The sequence below is a fragment of the Cladophialophora psammophila genome (assembly GCF_000585535.1).
Source record: "Cladophialophora psammophila CBS 110553 chromosome Unknown aczJe-supercont1.8, whole genome shotgun sequence".
Taxonomy (NCBI): domain Eukaryota; kingdom Fungi; phylum Ascomycota; class Eurotiomycetes; order Chaetothyriales; family Herpotrichiellaceae; genus Cladophialophora; species Cladophialophora psammophila.
Genome location: NW_006912929.1, coordinates 230482 through 254534, shown reverse-complemented (window position 1 = coordinate 254534; position 24053 = coordinate 230482). Strand labels below are relative to the sequence as shown.

General features: G+C 53.3%; 10 protein-coding genes across 10 annotated transcripts; 8 read left to right on the top strand and 2 right to left on the bottom strand.

The window, feature by feature from the left end:
• Positions 1-391: 391 nt before the first annotated feature.
• Positions 392-2525, top strand: A1O5_05727 (AAT family amino acid transporter; the record flags this gene model as incomplete). The annotated part of the gene is made up of 7 exons (XM_007746326.1): positions 392-786; positions 838-892; positions 963-1064; positions 1116-1258; positions 1323-1557; positions 1607-1716; positions 1790-2525. 7 exons carry the CDS (start codon positions 392-394, stop codon positions 2523-2525), a joined length of 1776 nt encoding a protein of 591 aa, XP_007744516.1.
• A 524-nt stretch (positions 2526-3049) lies between these two features.
• A1O5_05726 (uncharacterized protein) lies at positions 3050-5611 on the bottom strand (the record flags this gene model as incomplete). The annotated part of the gene is made up of 1 exon (XM_007746325.1): positions 3050-5611. The coding sequence occupies one exon, from the start codon at positions 5609-5611 to the stop codon at positions 3050-3052; it is 2562 nt and encodes an 853-aa protein (XP_007744515.1).
• A 301-nt stretch (positions 5612-5912) lies between these two features.
• A1O5_05725 (ribosome biogenesis protein ytm1) lies at positions 5913-7310 on the top strand (the record flags this gene model as incomplete). Its single annotated transcript, XM_007746324.1, has 1 exon — positions 5913-7310. One exon carries the CDS (start codon positions 5913-5915, stop codon positions 7308-7310), a length of 1398 nt encoding a protein of 465 aa, XP_007744514.1.
• A 2171-nt stretch (positions 7311-9481) lies between these two features.
• A1O5_05724 (uncharacterized protein) lies at positions 9482-12359 on the top strand (the record flags this gene model as incomplete). The annotated part of the gene is made up of 3 exons (XM_007746323.1): positions 9482-9738; positions 9802-10264; positions 10317-12359. 3 exons carry the CDS (start codon positions 9482-9484, stop codon positions 12357-12359), a joined length of 2763 nt encoding a protein of 920 aa, XP_007744513.1.
• Positions 12360-13401: 1042 nt separating this feature from the next.
• A1O5_05723 (uncharacterized protein) lies at positions 13402-16392 on the top strand (the record flags this gene model as incomplete). The annotated part of the gene is made up of 1 exon (XM_007746322.1): positions 13402-16392. One exon carries the CDS (start codon positions 13402-13404, stop codon positions 16390-16392), a length of 2991 nt encoding a protein of 996 aa, XP_007744512.1.
• A 74-nt stretch (positions 16393-16466) lies between these two features.
• A1O5_05722 (uncharacterized protein) lies at positions 16467-16775 on the top strand (the record flags this gene model as incomplete). The annotated part of the gene is made up of 1 exon (XM_007746321.1): positions 16467-16775. The coding sequence occupies one exon, from the start codon at positions 16467-16469 to the stop codon at positions 16773-16775; it is 309 nt and encodes a 102-aa protein (XP_007744511.1).
• Positions 16776-17570: 795 nt separating this feature from the next.
• A1O5_05721 (uncharacterized protein) lies at positions 17571-18470 on the top strand (the record flags this gene model as incomplete). The annotated part of the gene is made up of 1 exon (XM_007746320.1): positions 17571-18470. The coding sequence occupies one exon, from the start codon at positions 17571-17573 to the stop codon at positions 18468-18470; it is 900 nt and encodes a 299-aa protein (XP_007744510.1).
• A 227-nt stretch (positions 18471-18697) lies between these two features.
• Positions 18698-19952, bottom strand: A1O5_05720 (uncharacterized protein; the record flags this gene model as incomplete). The annotated part of the gene is made up of 6 exons (XM_007746319.1): positions 18698-18798; positions 18891-19027; positions 19090-19114; positions 19194-19242; positions 19332-19576; positions 19643-19952. 6 exons carry the CDS (start codon positions 19950-19952, stop codon positions 18698-18700), a joined length of 867 nt encoding a protein of 288 aa, XP_007744509.1.
• A 597-nt stretch (positions 19953-20549) lies between these two features.
• A1O5_05719 (uncharacterized protein) lies at positions 20550-21187 on the top strand (the record flags this gene model as incomplete). The annotated part of the gene is made up of 2 exons (XM_007746318.1): positions 20550-20693; positions 20777-21187. The coding sequence occupies 2 exons, from the start codon at positions 20550-20552 to the stop codon at positions 21185-21187; spliced, it is 555 nt and encodes a 184-aa protein (XP_007744508.1).
• A 708-nt stretch (positions 21188-21895) lies between these two features.
• Positions 21896-23788, top strand: A1O5_05718 (uncharacterized protein; the record flags this gene model as incomplete). The annotated part of the gene is made up of 1 exon (XM_007746317.1): positions 21896-23788. One exon carries the CDS (start codon positions 21896-21898, stop codon positions 23786-23788), a length of 1893 nt encoding a protein of 630 aa, XP_007744507.1.
• Positions 23789-24053: the final 265 nt, after the last annotated feature.

Genomic DNA, 24053 nt, shown 5'->3' with positions numbered 1-24053 from the left:
GTTCCGTACAAGTCGGTTCTTATCTTTAACCAGCGCCGTAGGTGGGGATCGAGCCTCACCAGGTCTTATCTTGTGGCTTCCTTCCCAGACCCAGACGATTGGCTGCGGTGACCCCAAGCCCAGCATCGCCACCCATTTTGCATGCGGCATGCGCTCCTCCTCTCCCTCGTTGAGAACCTCTGGCTCCAGCCTTCCAACAGATCCTCATTTTTTGATGCAAGACACTCTATGTGACTGCCGATGATGACGCCGACTCTTTCGATAGCCATTCCCATCACGATGATATAGACCCCAAGTTCGATCCAAGCAGCAGCGTCCGGTTCCTTACAATTGCAATCGACCCAGGCCTGCCGGCTTCCTCGCGCTGACGGATGGCATGAGCGGCTACAGGATGGAGGACAAAAAGACATGGAGTCCTGAGTCGTCATCGAACCCTTCTGCCTATGAGGGCGACATGGGTAGTGTGCGACGTCCATTCACACGCCGCCTCACCGAGTCCTTCAAGCGGGATCCCAACGCAAGTGTCACGCGATCGGCGTCATTCAGTGCTGCCGATGGGAAGGGATATGACGCTGAAGCGGCTGCTCAGGCGACCGCACTGTCGCCCTTGCTGAGGCGGCTGAAAGGACGCCATCTACAAATGATCGCAATAGGCGGGAGTATCGGCACAGGTCTTTTCGTGGGCAGTGGGAAAGCGCTGGCTTACGGCGGACCGGCCTCATTGTTATTGTCCTTTGCTTTGACGGGATGCATGTTGTATTGCACTGTGCAGGCGCTGGGAGAACTGTAAGTCTCCATGTGTTCTTGTGAATTCGCCATGCTAAAGATCCATCCCAGTGCAGTGCTATTCCCCGTTGCTGGCTCCTTCGCCTCGTACTCGACGAGATTTCTGGTAAGGGCAATTAGCCGCTCTTCCCATCCTGCGTCCCATCTTCCGAGCCCTGACGCTCTTTCTTGTTTAGGACCCCGCCTGGGGCTTCGCCATGGGCTGGAACTATGCCCTGAATTGGTTGACGGTGTTACCGTTGGAGATTGTGAGCGCGTCAATAACTGTGGATTACTGGGTATGGGTCATGCCAGGCGGCGAGCGATATTTGGTTGACGGAGACGAGCAGGTTCAAAATATCTCTCTCAACGCCGCCTGGGTTTCAATATTCTTGGTACTAATTGTTCTGATCAACTTTTTTGGTGTGAAAGGATACGGCGAAGCAGAATTTGTCTTCTCGATCGTCAAGGTTACAGCTGTGATCGGATACATGTAAGGAACCCTTCTGCATCCCGACACAGATGTGTATCGCCCTCAGGCCTGACTTCTGCTGCAGTCTTCTGGGAGTTCTCATCAATATCATGGGTGGCGTCGACAAGAACGGCAATCCTGATGCCAGCTACATGGGCTTCCGACTATGGCATCATCCAGGAGCCTTCCATAACGGCTTCAAGGGACTGTGCAGCACCTTTGTGACAGCAGCTTTCGCTTTTGCTGGAACTGAGCTTGTTGGTTTGGCAGCAGCAGAGACGGAGAATCCGAGGAAAGCGTTGCCTACTGCTATTAAACAGGTGAGTTACATGGAGACTGCCTCCGCGGGGTATCTGACTTGAGCAACAGGTATTCTGGCGAATTACTCTCTTCTATGTTGTCAGCTTGCTTCTCGTAGGCACGCTCGTACCATACGACGACCCCCGCCTGCTAAATGGCCGGAACAGTGCTGATGCAAAGTCAGTTCCATCCCAGCATCCTTTGTTCTCCTTGTCTTTGTGCTTCTATCCTTTCCTAACTCTCGAGACATAGAGCCTCCCCTTTCGTCATCTCGATCCAGAATGCCGGCATTGAAGTCCTCCCGTCTGTCATGAACGTCGTCATCATGATCTCCGTTCTCTCCGTAGGAAACTCTTCCATCTACGGCTCATCACGCACCCTTGCAGCGTTAGCAGAACAATGTCAAGCACCTGCCTTTCTCGCCTATATTGACCGCAAGGGCCGTCCCTTGTATGCAATCATCGTTGCCTCTGTATTGGGACTCCTGGCATATTTAGCGGCCACTCACAAGCAGCAGGACGCATTCAACTGGATGCTCGCCCTCTCAGGTCTCAGCTCGATATTCACGTGGAGCTCAATTTGCCTCGCACACATCCGCTTCCGTCACGCTTGGACCCTTCAGGGCCATTCACTAGACGAACTCGCATTCCGTTCTCCCGTGGGTATCATCGGTTCTTGGGTCGGCCTTGTCTTCAACATGCTCGTCCTGATTGCGCAGTTCTGGACCGGATTCGCTCCCGTGGGCTGGCATCAGATGTCCATTTCGGACCGAGTGGTAAATTTCTTCCAAGCATACCTTGCTGCTCCTGTGGTCGCGTTGATGTATATAGGATACAAGATATACATGAAGACAAAGGTGCTGAGAGCCAGGGACATGGATCTATTTACCGGAAAGAGAGAGTTCAACGTCCGTTTGCTGGTGCAGGAGGAGAGAGCGGACCGGAAGAGATGGCCCAGGTGGAAGAAACTATACAAGTTTCTCTGCTGAGACCATGTTGACTGATGCTTTTGGGTAGGTTACGTTGCTTTGTATGGTCGCGCTCTTGGTCAAACTTGGATGATCACAAAATGAGGGCTCATGAGGATTATGGGCAACTTTGCAGGTGCTTTACGAGGATTACGTTGTACAAATAAATTGATTGTTTCTAGCGAGCGGTCTTCATTTCCACCCCCGATTTCGCGAGTCCTCCCTGGATATGGATATATATATATATCTGCGTGGTTGCAGGAGGAAAAAGAGGGGAATGGTACGCAATGCCGAATACTAATAGTGCCTCTGCCGGCCGAGCCGTTGAAGAGACATGGAGCCTGATGAGTATTTCTGTTCCCATTTCCATTCCCATTCTTATCAAATCATGTCGTTCCACATCCCGAACACAGTAGTACTCCTAGATATATGTATCTACCCATGCGCAGATCGGTTCATCTCGTCGGATGCTCTTTTTGCTCTTTATCACGTGCGCACACGTTTAGGTGTTTATGTGCGGATGTATGCACAGGCATCACCGCTGCTCACCGAGACAGTCGCGAGCCTCGGATGGAGGCAATGGCGCTCCTCCGATGGGAGCTCTCCGCGAAGAGCGCCCTGATCAAGTCGACGACCTCGTCCGCGCTGAACTCCAGACTCAGCTCGCCTTCCGTCCACAGGTACTTGATGTCCACGAGCGAGCTCTCCAGGATGTTGATTAGGTATTGGAAGCGCAGCCAGTTGGAGACGTACACTGCTATCATGGGCACGGGATTTTGAGTTTGCTGCTGCGCGGGGGTTTCGGGGGTTTCGGGGGTTTCGGAGGTCGTTGTTGATAATGTTGCGGTTGGAGGGGTCGAAAGGAAGAGGTCGTCCAGGCTGGCGATCTGCTGGCAGAAGGCGGTGAGTCTGCGCGATTCAGGTTCCGAGATGTCGTCCATCTCCTCGATCGAGGAGATCACTTTGGCGATGACCATGGTCACCAGCGAGCCGATACTTTGCATTAACGCCGACGTCGACAGGATGGGTTTCCACTCCTTGTGCAGCGTGCGGATCCGGTCGACCACCGAAGAGACAGCGTTCTCAATCTCCTGTGAGTAAGGAAACTGGGTGCATGCGGTGAATCCTTGAGCCCCTTCCAACAAGTCCCATACAATGATGCGCTGAGTTTCCATTTCTTTCGAGTATGCCATTTTGGCGAACTTCTCCATGGCTTTGATGTCAGTTTCGATGTGCGGCATGCCCGCTGGTACGGCCATCTCGCGAAGTCGTTCGGCAATGTACAGGGAGTCGTTGTAGCGGTGGATGTCGGTCAGAGAAGAGGAGGCGCCATAGTAGCTGGGTGCTGTGGCGCGGAACATGGCTAGAGCCAATGTAGGCAAGGCCAGGAGTCCTTTTGATGTTGTCGAAGGGTCAAGGCTCTTTTGTTCCATTCGTTCGATGGTTTGGGCGTCCGACAGATCCTTCCCGATTATTTCGATGAGATGGTCTGGGATCTCGCTGATACTGTAGACTTCCATCAATGTGACCTCGTGCTCGGTCTTTTGGGATCCTTGTGCACCATTTGCCTTGCTGCCAGCGTCTTTAGCTGCCTGCTCCGATCTCTTCTCCGTAGGACTCTCATCATCCCAGCCCCAGGCATCTTCATCATCATCCTCTTCATGCTGTGCGACGTGCCCATTCTGCCTATCTTCTTTCTCTTCGCTGTTTTCTTCCTCGTCAAATCCCCAGCCGCTTGTGTCGTCGTCTTCCTCACCGTCGCCTGCATTCGCCATTTCCTCTGTCGACGCTTTGTCCTTGGCATCTTCATCCCAGCTAGCGTCCCAGTCACTTGATCCATTATCGGCTTCCCTTGGTTCTTCTGCAGTTGTTGATATTACCTGTCGTTCTACTCTCGTTACCTGTGTAAGAAGACCTTTTGCAGAAGCAAATGCTTTTCGCACAGCGTCCAGTGTCGCAGCCTTGCGCTTGTTTAGCCAAGTACGCTGGATGTCATCCATCCAGTCTTGGAGCTGGCTTTGCCCATTCCATTGCAATGACTTCAGCTTGTCCAGAATTACAGTTACTCTCTGTTGCAATTTATCGAGATCATCCAGCATTGCGAGGTCAACTGGTAGCTCAGGGGTTAGCCAATCCGATACCAGGAGACTCATGAGGTCCGCAAGCACCGCGTGAACTGCAGCACTTTGTATGGTCTTCGCGAGTGATTCGTGCAGAAAGTTCATAAAGTCAAGCACAAAATCAAGGACCAAATCTATAGAAGGGAGGACTGTGCAGAGTTTGATGTTCAAGGAATGCTGTCCCACGTGGTAAGTCGAAAGTTTCGATCGAGCGGAGCGCCGAAGAGGCTGGAGGATCAGTGCTCTAAGCTTGTCCGTTAGGGGCTCGATGGAATCTTGCACGTCACCCGTGTCGCTAAGAGCTTGGAGGATGGCATCGGAATTGATTTTATCGGATTCAAGCTCCTGGGGTAAAATCTCGAGGCTTGCTTTCTGTGGCTCTCTCCGAATGAGAATCTGTGCATTTAGCTTTGTTTCCAGCTGCAGGCGAGTTTTGAGGCGCAACTCGTCCCTCAAGTCTCGAAGAATGGTTGTTGTCCTAGACTTGAATTCGCTTGTAGGGCTTCTATCCAGCTCTCGCAATTTTGAAGCAGCTCCACAAGGGTCATCATTGGCTAAACGCTCTTCGACGTCTCTCAAGGACTGCGTTGCCAGTGATATATTGCGCAGCTCTTCTCTAAGGGTCTCGGTGAAATTGGTCTCTGTCTCAAGCAGTTCAACTTTGCGTTGGTAGTCTGTTGCCTGGTCTCTCAAGGCTTCGAGTTGCCGATGCTCTTCGACGATGCGTTTGGACTCGAGCTTACAGCGCGCGATGTCCTCCTGAACTTTCTTTGCCTGGGAGATCCATTGATCAACCGACCCAGCCTCGTCCCTGCTCTTTTCTTTGATCTCTTTATTGAGCACACGCCGTGTCTGGGATATTTGGGCAAGGAGCGCAGAGATGGTTGCAGACGACAGATTAGAGGTGATGAGTTGTTCCGACTGCGGGACACTGCCATGGACTATGGCGTCGCACAGGGAAACTGCCGCGTCCGATTCATCAGACATATCTCTCGTGTAATATTGGTCGTGAACGCTTTCGCGGAAACCTGGTCGCTGCTTTGTCGATTCTTTCAAAGCAAAAAGGTTACAACAGTTGCTGAGCAGTCCCACGAACAGACCGAGAGACGCTCTCGTTGCTGATCTTGGTCTCTATGCCCCACCGGAAATTTTTCAGTCCGCAATATTTTGCGGAGTAAAATTGTTTCTTCTCGTGCCCATACTTCACGAAACGTCTGTTCGAGCGCTGGTGCATCAGCAGTCTGACAGGCGGCGCCTTTCCCTGAGCAGGAAGTCAGAAAATCTCATCATGGCCGCATTGTCAGGCTCGGATGGCGATGGCGCTGCAGGAAGTCAAACGCAGGTACGGGTGAGGCTTACCACTCGAGACACAGAACTCGCCGTCGAGGACATCGCTCCAATACTTGTTCCTACATCTTTCCGCCGTCTGGCACTCTCTACCCTTGTCAACAGCCTCCTTGAGACCGAGAAGACGATCCCTTTGGAATTCGTCATCAACGGCACCTATCTTCGGACTACATTGGACGAGTACCTAACGAGCAATGGCATTTCCGCAGAGACAACCCTGTCCATCGAATACGTACGAGCACGCATTCCCCCTCAATATGTGGCATCCTTTGAGCATGACGATTGGGTCGGCGACGTTGACGTCCTGTCCACCACCTCTCCACGAATTCTTACTGCTAGTTACGATGGTCTGTTAAGAGTATGGAATTCGTCCTCCCAGATTCTCGCGACATCTCCCGGCATGGCGCAGGGCGGACATGGTTCTTTCATCAAGTCCGCAAAATTCGTGTCTCCAACTCAAGTTGTCTCGGGAGGATTCGATCGCACTTTAAGATTGTGGAAATACTCTGATCAGGAAGGGTTTGCTGCCAATCTGTCACCACAGATCGAGCTCTATGGGCACAAGTCCTCGGTAGAATCTGTGTGTCCCCATGGTGCCTCTTCCCGAATACTCTCAGCCTCCTCTGATCACTCCGTTGGAATTTGGTCTTCCCGAAAATCAGATGCGCCCGCAGCGCCTGAAGCCCTGGTCCCAAAGACAAGAACCAAGGATCCCAAGAGGAGGAAATTGAATAGCGAGGTTTCGGTGTCGCAGCGCGGCCCCCTCGCGCTGATGCAGCAGCATACGGGACCAGTGTCTGGGGCCATGTTCGATCTCAATGATCCCACGGTGGGCTATTCCACATCCTGGGATCAGACAGTGCGTACGTGGGATTTGGTCACAGCTTCCCCAGTCGACACTCGAACTACGTCAAGCGCATTGCTCTGCATAGAGCATATGCCCTCACTTCATCTCATCGCGGCCGGCTCGGTTAGCCGCGTGGTGAAGCTGGTGGACCCACGGACTTCCGCCGCCACAGTCACGGCCATAACCCTAAAGGGCCATAAAAATTCAGTCGTCAGCCTGGCCCGAGATCCCACCAACGACTACACCATTGTCAGTGGTAGTCACGACGGGACGTGTAGAGTTTGGGATGTCCGAAGCACCAAGCAGGAGAAGGAGGGCGCGGTCGGGCAGAGTCTGTATACATTGTCAAGAGCGAGCCTCAATGGCGTTGCCAGTCCTGCGGTGGGTGATGGTGTCAAAGTTTTTGCAGTGTGCTGGCACAGCCAGATTGGCATCCTCAGCGCAGGTGAAGACAAAGCCGTGCAGATCAACCGTAGCGACGACCAGACCTGACAAGGTGTCCCATGGACAATCTCCCCGCCACGAATCACAAGAGGAGGTCACCAGCAGTCACATCCTTGGCTTGACGTTACCAGAGCTCTCAGTTACCCAGTAGTTCACTAGGAGGTTGAGCCATCAACTTGTCAAGCCTTTCGCGGAGATGGCCAAGCTACGGCAAGCCACAGACGGACAGACCAGGATTGATGACTCGAAATTGACGTTCGCCTGGCTCGGGCAACACTCCTCCTGCTCGGCAAGAACATGACCTTTTCCTCTTTGTGCACTATTATCCGAAGACAAGGTTTCTCCTCACTGTTGGCAGTGGATGCGCTGCGGTGAAAGAGCAGAATAAGTACAGAAGAAACTGGCGCTAGATGACGCCGGAAGACGCAAGGATTCCAGGGACCCGTGCGGACTTCGAGAAACGGACAAGGATAAGCACAGCACGCCACCGCTAGTGACTTACGTATGCTATGCGAAATGACTGGGCGGTCAAGACGGACTCGAGCATCAGGCATTGGCTGTTGCTGGACCAAGAAACAACACGTGCACGTCGAAGATCTCGGAGAGGCGGAGATGAAAAGGCCGAAAAGCGTACAAAAGTGGCAGGTTTGAGGTGGTGCGGCATGCATCAGCACAGGCTACCCGGCAGAGGTCTAGCCGTCTAGCCACATCAAAAGAGATCCGGAGGTATGAGGAAAGACAGAGTTTATGTAGTGGGAGATGCCGTGGATTACAGATTGCGATTGCCAGTGGTACAGGAGTGGATGGAGGAGGAGGCGAGCGAGCAGATGGCGGGAACCTTGCTTGGGAGCAACAATAGCAAAACGGGGTACCTCGTACAGAGCCACACAGTCGATCCGCCACAGTCAGGAGGGGAGAATGTACCTACCTAGGTAAGGGAGGGAGCAGAAGAAAGCTGTCCAGCATCATATGGAATCCAATCAATCAAATGTGAGGAGGTAAAATATCCAATTCAATAATACCCTCGAACTAACCGGCGCGAGTGGGCTATGGCGACGGGGGCCTTTTATTTAAACTGCCACGGTTGCATGATTATTGCGCGGGTGTTTTTGGGCATGAGTGGCCCAGGTGGAGAGAGAAATGGCCTAGGGAGCCACGGTGAACAGGCTGTCCAGGTAGTCCGACGGGCTCCCAAACGCGATCCAAAGAGTAAGTACAAGTACCAAGTACATAAAATACACGGTGGCTGGACCCTGATCCCCGCCGTGTCTTACTGGCATCACTTACCTTCCAAAGCTTGGCTCGCCCGTCTGGTTCCTGAGCCTACCGTTCCTGTTTAGGCGCCTACGAGTAGCAGTAAACACCGACTAGTAGCCTGGTGGCCCGAACCAACCCCTCCCTCCCAGCTCGCCAGGGCCCCCCAAAAGACCAACCGGCGCCCCCAGCCCGCTTAACACCATCCATCCGCACACACTAAACCTACCACCTGCGTCTGCACCCTGCAACCTGCGACTGCGAAAAACCGCAACTCCAAAACTCCCCTTCCACTCGCTTGCCTGCTGTCTGTCCATGATTCAATCCTTCTCACATTTCTTCACTCTCGTTCAAATCAATACACCCATCTTCATCCCTCGTATCTGTCCATCTACTCGGATTCTTGGATATCGCTCGATCGCTGCCCCTTTCGCCTTTCGTCTCAGAGTTTGCTTGACGACTGCCGTCTCAATTACCCTGGGTCCCCCTACCACCACCACCACCACCACCACCAACACACCCCCCTGTGGGCAGTTCTCTCGGTTATACAAGTCCAAAAATAAATCTATCAGTTCGACCATCTGACATAAACGCTTGGTCCAGCGATACCCATCATTCCGTAACGGCACATCAGTTCAGAGTTCCGGGACAGATCGTTCTTGTCGCCCTTTGCTGACGAGAGAAGTTGGGGGAAAAGGTCTAAAGAAGCATTACATTATTGTTGTAGGGCGACAATTGACACTATCTTTTTGGGCCATCGGGCAGTGGTTGCTGACCACATTCTGTATGCAGCTTGCCGTTCGCTGTCCAACTGCTTCCCATGGTTTCATCCTAGTCTTGCACAGCTAAACCTCTTTGCGTTTTGGCTACGGTCCGAACAACTCGACCGTCCCGCCAGACACTCTCTGGCCGTGTCCTTCAATAGTCCCCATCGGGTACCGTCGCGTTCCGCCGAAGCCACCTTCATGCCAATCAAGCTGCCCAAGGGATTTCAACGACGGAAATCTTCAGGCCATGCCTTGGACGAGGTGCGCAACCCTCCCGGCGAGTCCTCCTCTTCCTTCAGAGTTCTGGAGAGGCCAGCAAGCAAAGAAAAATCTTTCGATGGTGGCAGGCATTTGAAGATAGCAGCTACTGGAGCACCGCCGCCACCGCCAAAGGATCACTTTGACCACGGGGAGGTGGATTTATTTGCACTGGCCCGCCCAGATGCAAGCAATCGGTACGCGGAGAACACAATCAAGGTTTATTATACGAACTGAATAAGACTGACAAGACTGTCTAGGGGAAGTGGTGGCACTGAACGTTCCCGTTCTACAGCCCCTAACGACAGTGCCGCATCCTCTGCCCGCCTCAGCACGTCTTCGACCAACCCCTCTTCCATTGACACAAAGTCGGACAAAAACGCTCAAGGAGGCGCTGGATCAAGGCCTTTCAACGATATTCCCGCACCGTATCCTGGGTCGACTCGGCCTGGTTTCATCCGCAGCCCTGCCCGAACATTCTCCTTTGGGGTGGTAAAAGGGAGTCGAGGATCGCCCGCCTCGCCGACCAGTGCTTTGCCTCCATTAATGGACACTACCAGAAACAGGGCAGTCACGACAAGCACCACAAGTACAGCCACACCACCAAGACTCTTTGATACCGACTTCTCACTGGAAAGTTCCGAACTGGATGAGTTCGGAAACATGTTTGACCATATCGGGTCTAGTCATGACGCGGTCCCCAGCCGGCTTATACACCAAGAGGTACGAGAAAGCTCCGAAAGTTCTCACAATATTTCGTGCTGATGTTTCACAGGCCTCGATATCTTCTCCTCCTACACATTATCCTCCGACCTCTTATCCAGGTGCAAGTCCAGTCCGTATCAACCGGGCGGCTCCTCCTAAGCCTATCTCTACCGACCGGTCCCAAGTCGTTGAATCATCTCCTTATTCATGGGCTTCCCATGATTCCAATGATCGTCTGATGCGGTCCCCGAGTCCGTCCAAGACGATTACCCAGGGAAGTCCCATGAAGGCTGGAGAAACTGTGTCACATCCCGGAAGGTACGGCTCCATGTCGGAATCTACAGTTACTGCGAGAGTGCCAGAGGGTCAAACAACCCTTAAACAAGAGGAGGAGCTTCAACCCGCACCCTTAATGCAGACCAAGTCTGCGGACAGCAATACCGCCTTGAAAACTCCTGCTAGAGATGTCGACGGCGGATTGTCTCCAAGTTCGACACATAGCGCCACCTTTGATCCAATTATTGCTGCCGATGCCCAGCTTGCGAATATGTACCAGGAGGCCGAGCCGGTGCCAGCCAAGTCGACTACCATGAACAAGGTAATGACGCCGGCACAGTGGGAACGTTATAAAGAACAAAAAGAGATGGACCGGCGGCTTGGCGCTCTCTCTGATGACAGTGGTTCCGAAGCGGGCGACAATTCCGAAGACGATGACGAGCTTGAACGGAGTCGACAGGCAACAAAACAACGTCGAAAGCAAGAAGCTCACCTGGCCGTGTACCGGCAAACGATGATGAAGGTAACAGGCGAAGCGTCACAAAATCGGTCAGCGAGCAGTCTCAGCATGCTGCGGCCGGCCGACAACAACTCATCAACCGATCTCAATAATCGCTTATCACGGATGACTTTAGACTCTAAGCAGTCCGGTAGGAGCAGTGGGGAGGATGAAGAAGAAGATGAGGATGTGCCGCTTGGAATTCTCGCGGCACATGGGTTTCCCAATAAAAATCGGCCGCCAACACGTCTTGGGAATTCCCCGTCGAACTCCAACTTGCGCAGCGTCAGTCAGGCTCAAGCGGCTCCGTCGGTGACTAGCCAGGCTCCTAAAGGAGGCAACTTACCTGTCTTTGCTCGACAGCTGCCCCCTGATCCCTACTACGGAGCTAGCCTTGTCAATCCCTCAAATCGTGAGGCTCTGGCCCTTCATCCTTCCGGCCCACCCCTAGGAGCTGGCCCTGCAACGGCCCACCCCATACACCCTGCAGGCCTTGTCGGAGTTATTGCTGGAGAAGAACGTGCTAGAGCTGCCCGAAGGGGCAGTCCGAACCCTGCCGGCAACTACGACATGCCTCCAATGGGGCCCCCTCCTGGCATGGTGAGGTCGCAGACTACGGGAACTATGCCCACCATGGGCTATCCGGCCATGGGAATGCCAGGGATGCCGGGGATGACCCCAATGCTGAGTCCTGGGGATCAAGCGCAGATTCAAATGTCTCAACAGATGACTCAAATGATGCAGATGCAGATGCAATGGATGCAGCAAATGTCACACATGATGGTAGGACCGATGAATGCACCGCAAAACATGCCTCCACTCCCAGGTCTACAGATGCCTCCGTTTGGAAGGCCTCAGTCAATGGCGATGCAAAATCCCCCAACTCCCCAAGCGAACCAAAGGACCATGAGTACTCTCAACCCCAGTATGGCGCCCTGGAATAGCAAGCCACCAATGTTGCCATCCATCAATGTCAATGGAAACTATGCGCCTTCAATTGCGCCCTCGGAGCGTAGCAACATTGGCCTAGCATCAAGATATAGGCCCGTCTCCACCGCTCCTGAGCTAGATGTGATGTCTACTCATCGAGCATCAACATTTACGTCGTTGAGTGTGCGACCTTGGTCTACAATGGACCAGGCTCGCCGACCATCCGGGCATGCCACTAATCCTTCGGTTAATACGCTCGGCCGAAGATCGCCGCTGGCGAGCCAGGACGACGATGACGACGAGCAAGGCTGGGCCGAAATGAAGATGAAGAAAGATAAGAAGCAGAAGACATGGGCCCTCCGAAAGGGACAGAACACGCTTTCAGAACTGTACGCCAACGCCTCGTAACGATCCCGCACTTCAGCACTTTCAATGTCTAATATGGGCGTCCTTACGAAACGATGAGGGGCATTGCAGTGTTTGGAATTCTGAGACGGCAAAGCATATATCAGCATTCTGGCGGAAATTGGAAAAAAAGTTATTTTGGGTAATGGTATCAAGAGTGAGCGCGATAGAAGCTCCCCTTCGGATGTATAGAGGGCGAGATGGAACTTCCAGAGACATATTATACGCACAAACTGCATAGTTGTAAAATAATCACAAATCAATCTATCCTGAGAATTGACTGTTCGTGAATATCTCCTGTCTCGCTGTGATATACCGAGTACTGAGTATGGGAACGCGCGAATTGATGCCAAGAGTTGATATCTTGGGCGAGGCGGCGACGATGGTGACGAGGCCGAAATTGCTGACTGGCGGTCGGCGCAAGATCTGACCCAGGCTTGCCCAGGCACCACTACCGCCACCACCACCAAACAGATCCTTCTCGCCTCCTTGTCCGTTGGTTTCTTAGCGAGAAACCCCGAACTGAAAGCAAGCGAATGTTAGACGAACACGAGGTCGTTGCTGCCTTCACCGTTACACTCATCACATTCGTTGGACCAACCTGATCGACAACTCCGCCGACCGTTGCGCTCCCTTACAACCGTTTGTCTCTAAGCGTTCACTGTCCAGTCTAGGCGTTGAGCAGTCGGTAGACCGGGGAAGAAGGCATATACAAACAGCACATCTGACGGCCGGTGAGTTAGATGATAAGCAAAGAACTGTTCTTGTTGAGTTGGTGCTTGCTCCTTTTCCACCCTTGCTAACCGCATTGCTCGGAACAAAAACCTGAGGAACTATTTGGAGCCTCATGCGCGCAAAGCTTGCGATCCTTCTCACTTCTCTGCTTGTTTGCTTGTTGGCGACTCTGATTCCGAACGCTCTCGACCGCGTCCTCCCGCTGCTGCTCCACGGCAAGGACCATCAGGCTAATTTGACTTGGGCATTTCAGCAGCAATTCTTATATCTTCTTGATCAGGCTCGCACAAAGGCCCCCTCCCTCGCTGACATGGTCTCCATCCGGGCTAAGCCCCGCTTCCGACAACACCAAAGAATCGAGCCGGATTACTGCCCCTGCACATTGACGCAGTATGAGTCTGAGCGCACTGGCATGCGAGTCATCGTGGTGGACCAAGAGGGCCCCAAGTTACACGGCTTCTTTGTTCTTGCCACCGAGATCCACGATGACTCTGGGGCACCGCATACGTTAGAGCATCTTTGCTTCATGGGGTCCAAGAGCTACAAATACAAGGGCTTCTTGGACAAACTCGCTACACGAGCATATGCCGGCACCAACGCGTGGACAGCTACTGACCACACAGCTTACACTCTAGAAACTGCGGGCTGGGCCGGCTTTGCTCAGATCTTACCAGTCTACCTGGAGCACGTCATTCTTCCAACGTTGACAGATGCGGGCTGTACGACCGAAGTGCATCATATCGATGGAAGTGGCAACGATGCTGGTGTCGTATACTCGGAGATGCAGGGCGTGCAAAACATGGCGTCGGAACTGATCGAGCTCCAATCCAAAAGGATCCTGTATCCCGACGGGGTGGGTTATCGCTATGAGACTGGAGGCATGCTGGAGCAGCTCCGTGCCCTTACCGCCGACCGCATTCGAGAATTCCACCGGGAGATGTACCAGCCAAAGAATCTCTGCGTTGCTATCTTTGGGGAAGCGAATCATAACGAGTTGCTGGCCATCCTGGATGAATTCGAAACCTCGATCCTACCCCACATTCCAAGTCCAGACGGCCCCTTTAAGCGACCATGGATGGAGTCCAAACTGCCGTCATCGTTGGAGGAGACGACGCTGTTGAGAGTCGAGTTTCCCGAAGAGGACGAATCTTTTGGTGAGGTTGATATTCGGTTCTTGGGCCCTAACTGCGCAGATGCGTTGGAGGTAGGGGCCCTGAACGTTGCTCTCAACTATATTGCCGGCTCTTCGGCTGCACTCCTTGACCATGTCATCGTGGAAAAGGAGCAGTTGGCAAGCGGGATTTTCTACCAGCTCGACAGCCGCCCGCGGACGGAGATCCAGTTTTCCATGTCCAGCGTCGAGACCAAGCGGCTAGAGGAGGTTGAGAAACGCTTCTTCGAGGTGTTGAAAGATGCGATGGAACAGCCTCTGAATATGGATTTCATGAAGGATTGCATCGACCGTGTGGTGAGAACCAGCAAGTACAATGCGGAGGGCTCCGCCACGGCGTTTGCGGACTTCATCATCTCCGATTACCTGTATGGAAACAGAGATGGGACAACCTTGGAAATTGTAAAGTCTCTGAAACATTATACCGAGATCCTCACAAGCTGGACGGAAGAGCAGTGGAAAGTCTTCATCAGGAAGCACATTTCTGATGCGCCTCATGTGTCGGTCCTGGGCGTTCCTTCTGCACGCTTATCAGAGAAGCTGAAGGCGGATGAGGCCAATCGAATCGAACAGCAAAAAGCCAGATTAGGTCCAGAAGGATTGGAGAAAATGCAAAGAAAGTTGGATGAGGCGAAGGCCGAGAACGACCGCGAGATCCCAAGGGACTTGCTAGGAAAATTCAAAGTCCCCTTGACAGATTCGATCCATTTTGTGACAATCCTCGGCGCTCGAGCAGGCCGGGCATTGGATCTCGGGAGGCGGAGCAACAAGTACCAGAAAATCATTGATGACGATGCAAAAGACGTACCACTCTTCCTCAATTTCGAACACATACCAACCAACTTCACCCGAGTCCACATGATCATTTCTACCGAAACTCTTCCAGACGACCTCCGACCACTCCTGGCCATCTACATGGAAGCTTTCTGGAGCCTGCCCATCAAGCGAGGTGACGAGATTATCGATTTCCGCCAAGTGGTCACCGAGCTCGAGCGGGATACCGTAGGCTATTCAATTGATGCGGCGAACAACCTGGGCAATGTCGAAGGCATCAGAATAAGTTTCCAAGTGGAGAGCGAACGGTACGGAGTGGCCGTCAAGTGGTTGACCGAATTACTTTACAACTCCATCTTTGATGTGGAGCGGCTGAAGGCTGTAACCACTCGTCTTCTTGCAGACGTGCCCGACGCCAAGCGCAGCGGAGATGACATGATGATGACGGTTCACTTCATGACGCACCTGGCTCCAAAATCAATAACCCGTGCAAGGACTACATTGGTCAAGGCACTCTATCTGAAGAGAATCAGGCACTTGCTCAAAGTGGATCCCGAACGAGTCGTGAGCCAGCTGGAGCGACTACGCAAATTACTATGTCGCTTCGAGAACTATCGTGTCCTCGTCATCACCAATCTGGAAAAGGTGCAAAAGCCCGTGAGCACATGGAAACCATTCCTGGAGAAGTTGGACCCGACAAAAGAGATGACTCCCGTCGGTCGCCGCATCGAGCGACTCAGTGAAGCTGGTATGAATCCGGGGAAACTGGCCTACGTCGTTCCGATGCCCACAATTGATTCGTCTTTCGCGTTCGCCGTGGCCCGCGGACCGACTTCCTACGACGACCCGCAATTGCCGGCGATAATGGTCGCATTGGCATATATGAATGCCGTCGAGGGGCCGCTCTGGGTCGCTGTGCGAGGCACCGGGTTAGCGTATGGAACCAACATGGGTTTCGACGTCGAATCCGGGTTTATCCACCTAGACGTCTACCGTTCCCCCGATGCATACAAAGCATTCGAAGCATCCCGAAAGATAGTCTCTGGCTACATGACTGGGGTTGTCGACTTTGACCCACTTATGTTGGAAGGAGCGATCAGTTCTATCGTGGTAATGTTTGCAAATGAGCAAGCCACGCTGGCGAGTGCCGCAGGGATGAGTTTCGTTCGAAGCGTAATGCAAGGTCTGCCGGATGATCATATGCAGAGGATGTTGAAGAGGGTGCGACAAGTGAGTGTGCAAGACATCAAAGATGCACTTGAGAAGGTGATTTTCAATATATTCCTACCTGGGAAGGCGGATATCGTGGTGACATGTGCGCCGGGACTGAAAGAGGTGAGCATTCCTGATATTTGATGTTGATCTTCTCCCTCACTTAGATTCATCCCTGGTTCCTGATTGCCCTACCGGTGCGAAGATGCAGACTGGCAATGTATCTCAGACCAAATGAGCTGACAATATCGATTCGACGACAGGCAATTACCGATGGCTTGAAAGGCGCGGGCTTCTCTCCCGAAGTCCGGGATCTAAATTATTTCCAGGATGACTATGGGTTGAAACCGGTAGATGGTGAGGACGAGGAAGAGGAGGACGAAGAGGAAGAGGAAGAGGAAGAGGAAGAGGAAGATGGAGAGGTAGATGATGACGGCGAGGAGGATGGAAAGGAAGAGGGCGATGACGACTCAGATAGCTTTGGAGGGAGCGAAGGTTATGAGATCATAGAAGGGAATGAAATCTGAGGTTGAAGGTAAAGGAGAAGATGGGTCGGCGTTGCAAGAGTTGTTAGTTTCGAGGCGAGATTTGATACGGGAGAGAGGCAGAAGCCACCATCTTGCTTAAGTCGAATGGCGTGCCTTGTGTTTTCTAGAATAAACAAAGAGAAAAAGATACCCGCAGTCTAGCCCAAGAAAGAAAAGAGTATGATATTGATTGCAGACTTGGTGGACATGAATGGTTTACTCGGGTGAATTTGGCCCTTGTTTCAAGAGTGAAGAGCCGTCGCCGTCGGCTTGAATGGGTTTTGCAAGATACTCCCGAGTCCCCTACCCGGTCACAGCCTCGCCACTATCTCGTACCCACCCGAGACCTCTCGTTATGTATTGATGTGTCTTGGCTACAAGCTCGCCGAGTACGTATGGGCCAGATTCGCAAGAGCAAGAGTTGAGAGGGCGATTGACGGGCATGCTGTTTGGTCTTTTTTGGCAGCTGGCTAGATTGTCCCTTAATGAAATGCATCAGGCATCTCCGCGTTCAGGGAGCCGAGATGCACAGGTCACATACCGGAATAAGTATGGAGTAGGCTATCGACCTCGCGGGGACTCCAGAGCAACACTCCAACATTCATTCATTGCTTTGGAGAGATTTGGAGATGCGAGTGCCACCACAACCTTGGTTTAATCTCTTTCCCCTCAAGATCACGGTTCTATTTAACTTTCAGACGTCCGACCTCATACCATGACGAGCCAGCCAGTTACAGTCTATTCCGTCGGCCTGGCTCCAACAAGGGGAACGCCCCAAGTGCACGAAGACAGTCAATGGCATCGTCAAGTTCAACTCATAGGCCCGCATTCCAAGATGAGCCTATACCAATCTACCCCGACCTTCCAGGCAAAATCGCCATCGTGACGGGCATCGGGCAGTACGGCGACCCCTCGGTCGAAGACAACTGGGGCAATGGGGCCGCCGCGGCATTTGGGCTCGCGCGCTCCGGCGTCAAGGTCTTCGGCTGCGACTTGGACCTCGACGCCGCAGAGCGCACCAAGCGTCGGATCCAGAAGTACGTGCCCGACGCGGTCGTCGACGTCATGGTGGCCGACGCGACCAAGTCCGACTCGGCGGCGGGCTTTGTGGACGCCGTCGTGAAGAGGCACGGCCGCATCGACATCCTCGTCAACAACGTGGGAGGCGCGCTCCGGGGCGGGCCCGTCGAGATGCCCGAGGAGGTGTGGGACGAGCAGTTCGACGTCAACCTGAAGTCCGTGTATATCATGTGCCACCATGTGCTGCCGGTGATGGAGGCGCAGCGCGCCGGGAGTGTGATCAACATCGGCAGCATCGCGGGTCTGCGGTACATCGGCAAGCCGCAGGCGGCGTACGCGGCGGCCAAGGCGGGCGTGCACATGTTCACCAAGCACACGGCCGTCATCTACGCCGACAGGGGCGTGCGCATCAACGTCGTGGTCCCCGGGCTGATCTTCACGCCGATGTTGGCCCGGACCGCCAACTACTACGGCGGCAACTACGACGAGTTTGTCAAGACGAGACACGGCCAGGTGCCCACGGGCGAGATGGGCACGAGCACCGACGTCGCCAACGCCATCCTGTTCCTCGCCAGCACCGTCGCATCGCGCCACATGACCGGCCAGGAGCTAATCATTGACGGCGGCATGACCTCCAGCACCGGCAGCCTCACGAGCGGAATGGCCGAGAAATAAAGTGGACAAATCCATGGTTCAAAGCAGTCAGTGGTGACATGTTTAGCTAACTAGAAGCCTCTTCGCTACGTGCCTAGGTACATAACATAGATACTTTTGCCCGCCTATCTGCTGTTGACTTGTCGGATGAATCGATCATTCCCGCAGAGCCCACCATCAAGTCTATCCCAGACGTAGAGGGCACAAACCTAGATCAGGGGACTATCATCCGGGTTGAATGCCTGTGACTACAACTTTTCACCTTCTGTCCCTAAAAACGCATCGTGAAGACTTGGGATACCCAGTCCTACGGCTGCTGTGGCACCGGCGTCGACAGGCAGGATTGCGCCTAGGAAGGTTTCCGTCAGCGTTGTCTTTGACCGCCGACTATGCAGCATAGAGTCCATTTCTTTTCTTTTGGAGAGCCGGGATGCCGCCTACCAGTTATCCATCGAGCACAATCAGATGCAAGAAAACGAACCGCGGCCCCGACGTCCCAACCGCTCCCTTCTGTGCGTAGGATGCTGCGGGAAGCCCGTGCCTTTCGCTCTGCTTCGGACATGCCGCCCTCGACGCCGCTGGGTGCCCGACATGTCAGATGTTTGGCAGGAATGCCCTCTTTGAGCTTTGGTTCACTTACTACATCATGGGAGTGTAGACCATTCCTGAAGGTTCCAATATATTAATCAGAATCAGAATCGAAATCAAGCGCTCTTTCGAAGGCTCCAAAGCAGATCAACTCACCCGGACAGACGCAGTTCACTCTGACGCGGTCCTTCCCATGGTGGGTTGCCTGACATGATTGTCAGTCGATGCCTTCTGTCTTGGACCCAGGATTGGATGCAACGTCGATGTCCATGCCATCGTCGGCATTCAACCTACCATCGCGCGGGTGAGGTTGACGACGGATCCCTTGGACGTCGGATAGAATATGGCTGGATGGCCACCGCGGAGACCCGCAACACTCGCGAGGTTGACAATCGCCCCAGCGCACTGGCCGTCGTTCTTCTTCATTTCGGGGATGGCATATTTGGCCATCATGATCATGCTTCCCACGTTGACTTCCATCGCCTTGTAAAAGGCCTGCATATCGACTTCCGTCGTGGTTCCCTTGGGCCCTGTAATTCCTGCCCCCAAAAGAGTCAAAAACAGGAAATGGCTGCGACTGTGTCCAAGACATAGGAACAACTCACCGACATTGTTCACTAGGATGTCTAGACGTCCATACTTTTCCACGGCGCGGGCTACAACCTTCTGGCACTCGTCCTCCCTTGTCACGTCAGCTGACACAGCTAGCCCGGCGCCGTTCCCATTTGATTCGATCATCTCGACCGTCCTCTGGGCCAGGTTGTGCTTCAAGTCGACACACACCACCGAACAACCATCTTGAGCCAGTAATAGAGCCGCAGCACGTCCGTTTCCGATCCCATCTCCGAGAGCTCCAGCGCCGGTGACGATGGCAACTTTGCGATGTAGGAATCGCTCGGGCGGTTGGTGTGACATGTTGTCAGTCACAGGGTATTCCTTCGGTCAATGGCGGCCAAAGTTTTGAAGAGCAAGAGCCGCCGGTACCTAATACACATCAATAGCAAAGATGCACCCAAGGGAATTGCTACAACCTCTCTAAACCTTGGCGCGGAATTGTAGTCTTGTGTTAGAATCGTTCGACGTCAGCAATCTTTGCCACTGAAACGCTCGCGGAAAGATAATTGACGAGGTACATAACCGGAGCCCAGTATTGAGCACGACGGACAAATGCCTGCGGGGTCTGCTGGTACTTTACCAAGGTACACCTTTGTAGTCCCGATCGACTCCAAATATGTGATGTAGCCTTGCTCGAATTGAGAGAGGGCGCCCCCGCAAGCCGGGGAAACTGTACTCGGTAAGTCGGCTTCGTGGCCGGCGATCACTTCTTTCTTATGACGAAGGGCGTCTGCTCAGCTATACTGGTATGATGTTCCCTATATCACGAGCGACGGTTTTGCGGGGAAAGTGGTAACCAGGATCCTTACAAACTGCCACGCATCTTCAATCTCTTCGGCAAGGCGATATTGGGACTTTGGATCGAGTAATCGGACGCTGGCGACACAAAAAGACACAATGACAGCTCCGGTCCAAGGAAATGGATTCGCTGAAAGGGACAACAGAGCAATTCCTTTTCAAGGTGACCAGCCCTACGGAATGCCTGCAGACTTGGTGATTGCCGGCGCGATGGAGGTTGACACCACCGACGAACGCCTATGGGTCAGTCTGGCATGCGTCTTCTGTTCACCTTTCCAACCCACCACTACTCACTGGATGTCGTTGACCGTTTAAACTTGTTTTAGGTGCCACAAGCTCCATCCGTTCATTTTCGGCCTCTTCTGTTCAATGTGAGCCAGGGCTACTTTGTCAACATTCTGCGGGTTCGAAAAGCTGGCGTCCTGTCTCGCCACCAGCACACCGGACCGGTCCACGCGTTCACGCTCCGTGGGCGCTGGCACTACCTCGAACACGACTGGCGGGCGCAAGCGGGCAGTTACAGCTTCGAGCCCCCCGGCGAAACCCACACGTTGGTGGTGCCGGATGACTGTGAGGAAATGATCACGCTGTTCCACGTCACAGGCGCGTATGTGTACTGCGACCCCCACGGTAAGGCAGAAGGGGTGGAAGACGTCTTCAGCAAGCTCAAGCTGGCTCGCGAGCATTACAAGAGAGTCGGCCTGGGCGAGGATTTCGTGGACAAATTAATCAGATGAGAAATTGAACAGGGAAGATCGATCGAGGGAGAGAGGGAAGTGCGCCCATAATGAAACCGACGACGTGGTTTGCTTCGCTGCTTCTTTTTTGCTCCCCGACTGTGAACTTCGTTCATTTTCAACCAAGGAAGCAACGTAAATGAGAAACCGGGACTCGATACCGGGTGAAGAACTTCAATGTTTTGTCTGTTCCCTTTTCCTTGATGGCCCAAATGGCCCCAAGATGGCCCCATCCGGGCCCCATTTTGCCCCTTCCATTTCATGGGTTTATCATATGCGTCGCCGTAGGGTACTGCGTGCATTGAGAGTATCCCTCGCCGTACTGACCCCTACTGCCCCTGTTGGATTGCCTTGTCTTGGCATTTTTGTCACTGATGTCAACCTTTTCTTGCCTATTCAACCTCGAACTCAACGCCTTCTTCACAACCTCAGGTACCCTTTTCTTTCCACCTCACCCTCTCTTTCTGCTTCATATCTTGACGTCTCAAGGCTGGACTGGACTGTGCCGTGGCGGATGACTCGTTGATGCTCAAGTTCCAAGTCCTGGACCTCCGGACACCGAGTGCCAGGAACAGTCCCAAGGCACGTTAATCGCAAACGCAATGCCAGTCATTCTTCCGCCATCACTGTCACACGACTCCGTTGACTCGACGGATCGAAGATCTTTCTCCTCGATCTCCATTTAGTGAAAATCATAATATAGAGCAAATGGCCCCTCCACAAGGGCAGACCACATATAAGAAACAGCCCGGGGTCCTATCAATCTCCAAAGACAGGAAGTCCGTGTCATGGACTCCAGCCCAGCCGCCAGATGCGGCTCCGACCCTGGTGCTGTCTGCGGCGAATATTACGAACCTCCAACAGACGCCCGAGACGAATCCCAAAGTGATGCTCAAAATATTTGCGCAGGATCCCGGGCAGTCAGAACCAGTCGCCCATGTCTTCACTTTTACGTCTTCCAAAGATCCACGGGGTGAGGCCAACGGCATCAAAGAGGCTCTGGCAAATGTCATTCAAGCACAGAAGGCGGCTCAAAATGCTGCTGCCACTGCCTCGGCGGGCCAGTCCGCTGCCATGACAATGGCCAACGCCATTTCCGGCATTGGCCGAGCAACTAATATCTGGGAAGACGATGAGCGGCTCAAGTCCGACATCAAGCTCCAGCAATCCTTAATGCAAGAAGAGCCAATGTTGCAAAAGACATTCAAGGAAGCGGCTAGTCTCAAGCCCGAGTCAATGTCCGATGCACAATTTAGAACCCAATTCTGGTCCTCCCGAGTGCATCTCCTCCGAGCCCACGCCCTCTCCAAGAGTCAAGGGAAAGGCAGCTTCAATGTTTTGGCCGGGATCAGAAAGGATGATGGTGGCAAGATGAGCCTTAGGCAAGACCAGATTCGCGCCATTTTCGAACAATACCCGGTCATGCGAATCGTCTATGACGAACTTGTGCCACGCAAGATCGCTGACGACAAAGATTTCTGGTCGAGGTTTTTCCAAAGCCAGCTGCTCATGAAACTTCGTGGTCTCAAATTCGATCCAGTGAGGGAATCCAGGGATCAATATATCGACGTCGACCATTACCTGAACCACCCCTTGGTTACTGGTCTGCGGCCCACAGCAACCGAGATGCACATTCCCAAGTTTATCGACCTGGAGGGAAACGAGGAGAATTACTTTGGGTACGGCAATCGACCCGAGACGGAGCTGCGGCCGACAATGCTAGACAAGGCGCCCATTATTCGGAAACTCAACGCGATCAGTGAGAAGCTCATGGCAGCTGTCAAACCCTCCGACGTTGATGCATCTGCACCGATTGGCATGACCGAGGCCGCGTATGAACAGCTCAAGCTCCGCGATTTGGAAGGTAATCCAGAACAACAACGCATCATTCTCAACATCCGCGATCAGAGCCGCTTCTTCTCCGACGGTCAAGCTGGTGCAAGTACCGCCGTTGAAAGCAACCCATTTCGAAACATCGATCCCGCTAAAGCGATTAAAGACGCGCACGCCGATATATCCACGCATTTCTCTCAGCCTGGCGTTGGTGTCATTCCTATCGGTGAGTTCGAAGAGGACGAAGACGAAGAGATGGATGACGACTCTTCTCCAAAGATGGAAAGCGGTTCCTCAGTTGCGATGAAACATGTCCTCTCCCTCATCCGAGCCCACCGGGACCAGACCTCAGCGATACCAGAGGCCTCTGGGCTCAGCACGGAACTCTACGACCGACTCACCCTCACACACGCCACAACGGTGGAATTCCTACGGCAGTTCTGGAACGCATTTCTGTCCGGAGACCCATCTCGCGCGAATGAACTGGCCAGTCTGGTCGAAAGCCTCAATCGGGCACTGGAGCGTGTTAATGCCATTGCTGAGGATGCGGAGAAGGAAAGGCAGGAAATCATCCGAGCAAAGGAAAAGGAGCTCAGTGAACGACCTGATAGGTCAGGCAGAAGACATAAATTTCATCACGGTTCGGTCAAGGGCGGACGGCATGTCGTCAAGCAGTTGCTTGGACCTAGCGTCAAAAGTTTGGATATTGCGGTGAGGAGGTACAAGCAAGCCTATGAGGACCAGGTCAAGAATACCGGCGAGGGATGAATCCTGAATGCAGCTTCCTGGTGAAAGACGGATCCTCCCTCCATCTAAGAGTCTCCGGCCCAGTCTTCCAAAGCCTTCTCCGGAAGTACAAGCAGCCATCTTCCGGACCGAACAGACGGGGCACTTATTGTCCAACCGCAAGAAGCAAGTCAAGTGCGAATGCGCCCGACAAACTGTAGAATGATCTCGACCAGATCTTCCAAGGTCGGCAGCCCGCTGCACTGCCTTCTCCGTTAAAACCCGACCTAGCTTATATCCAAGGCCG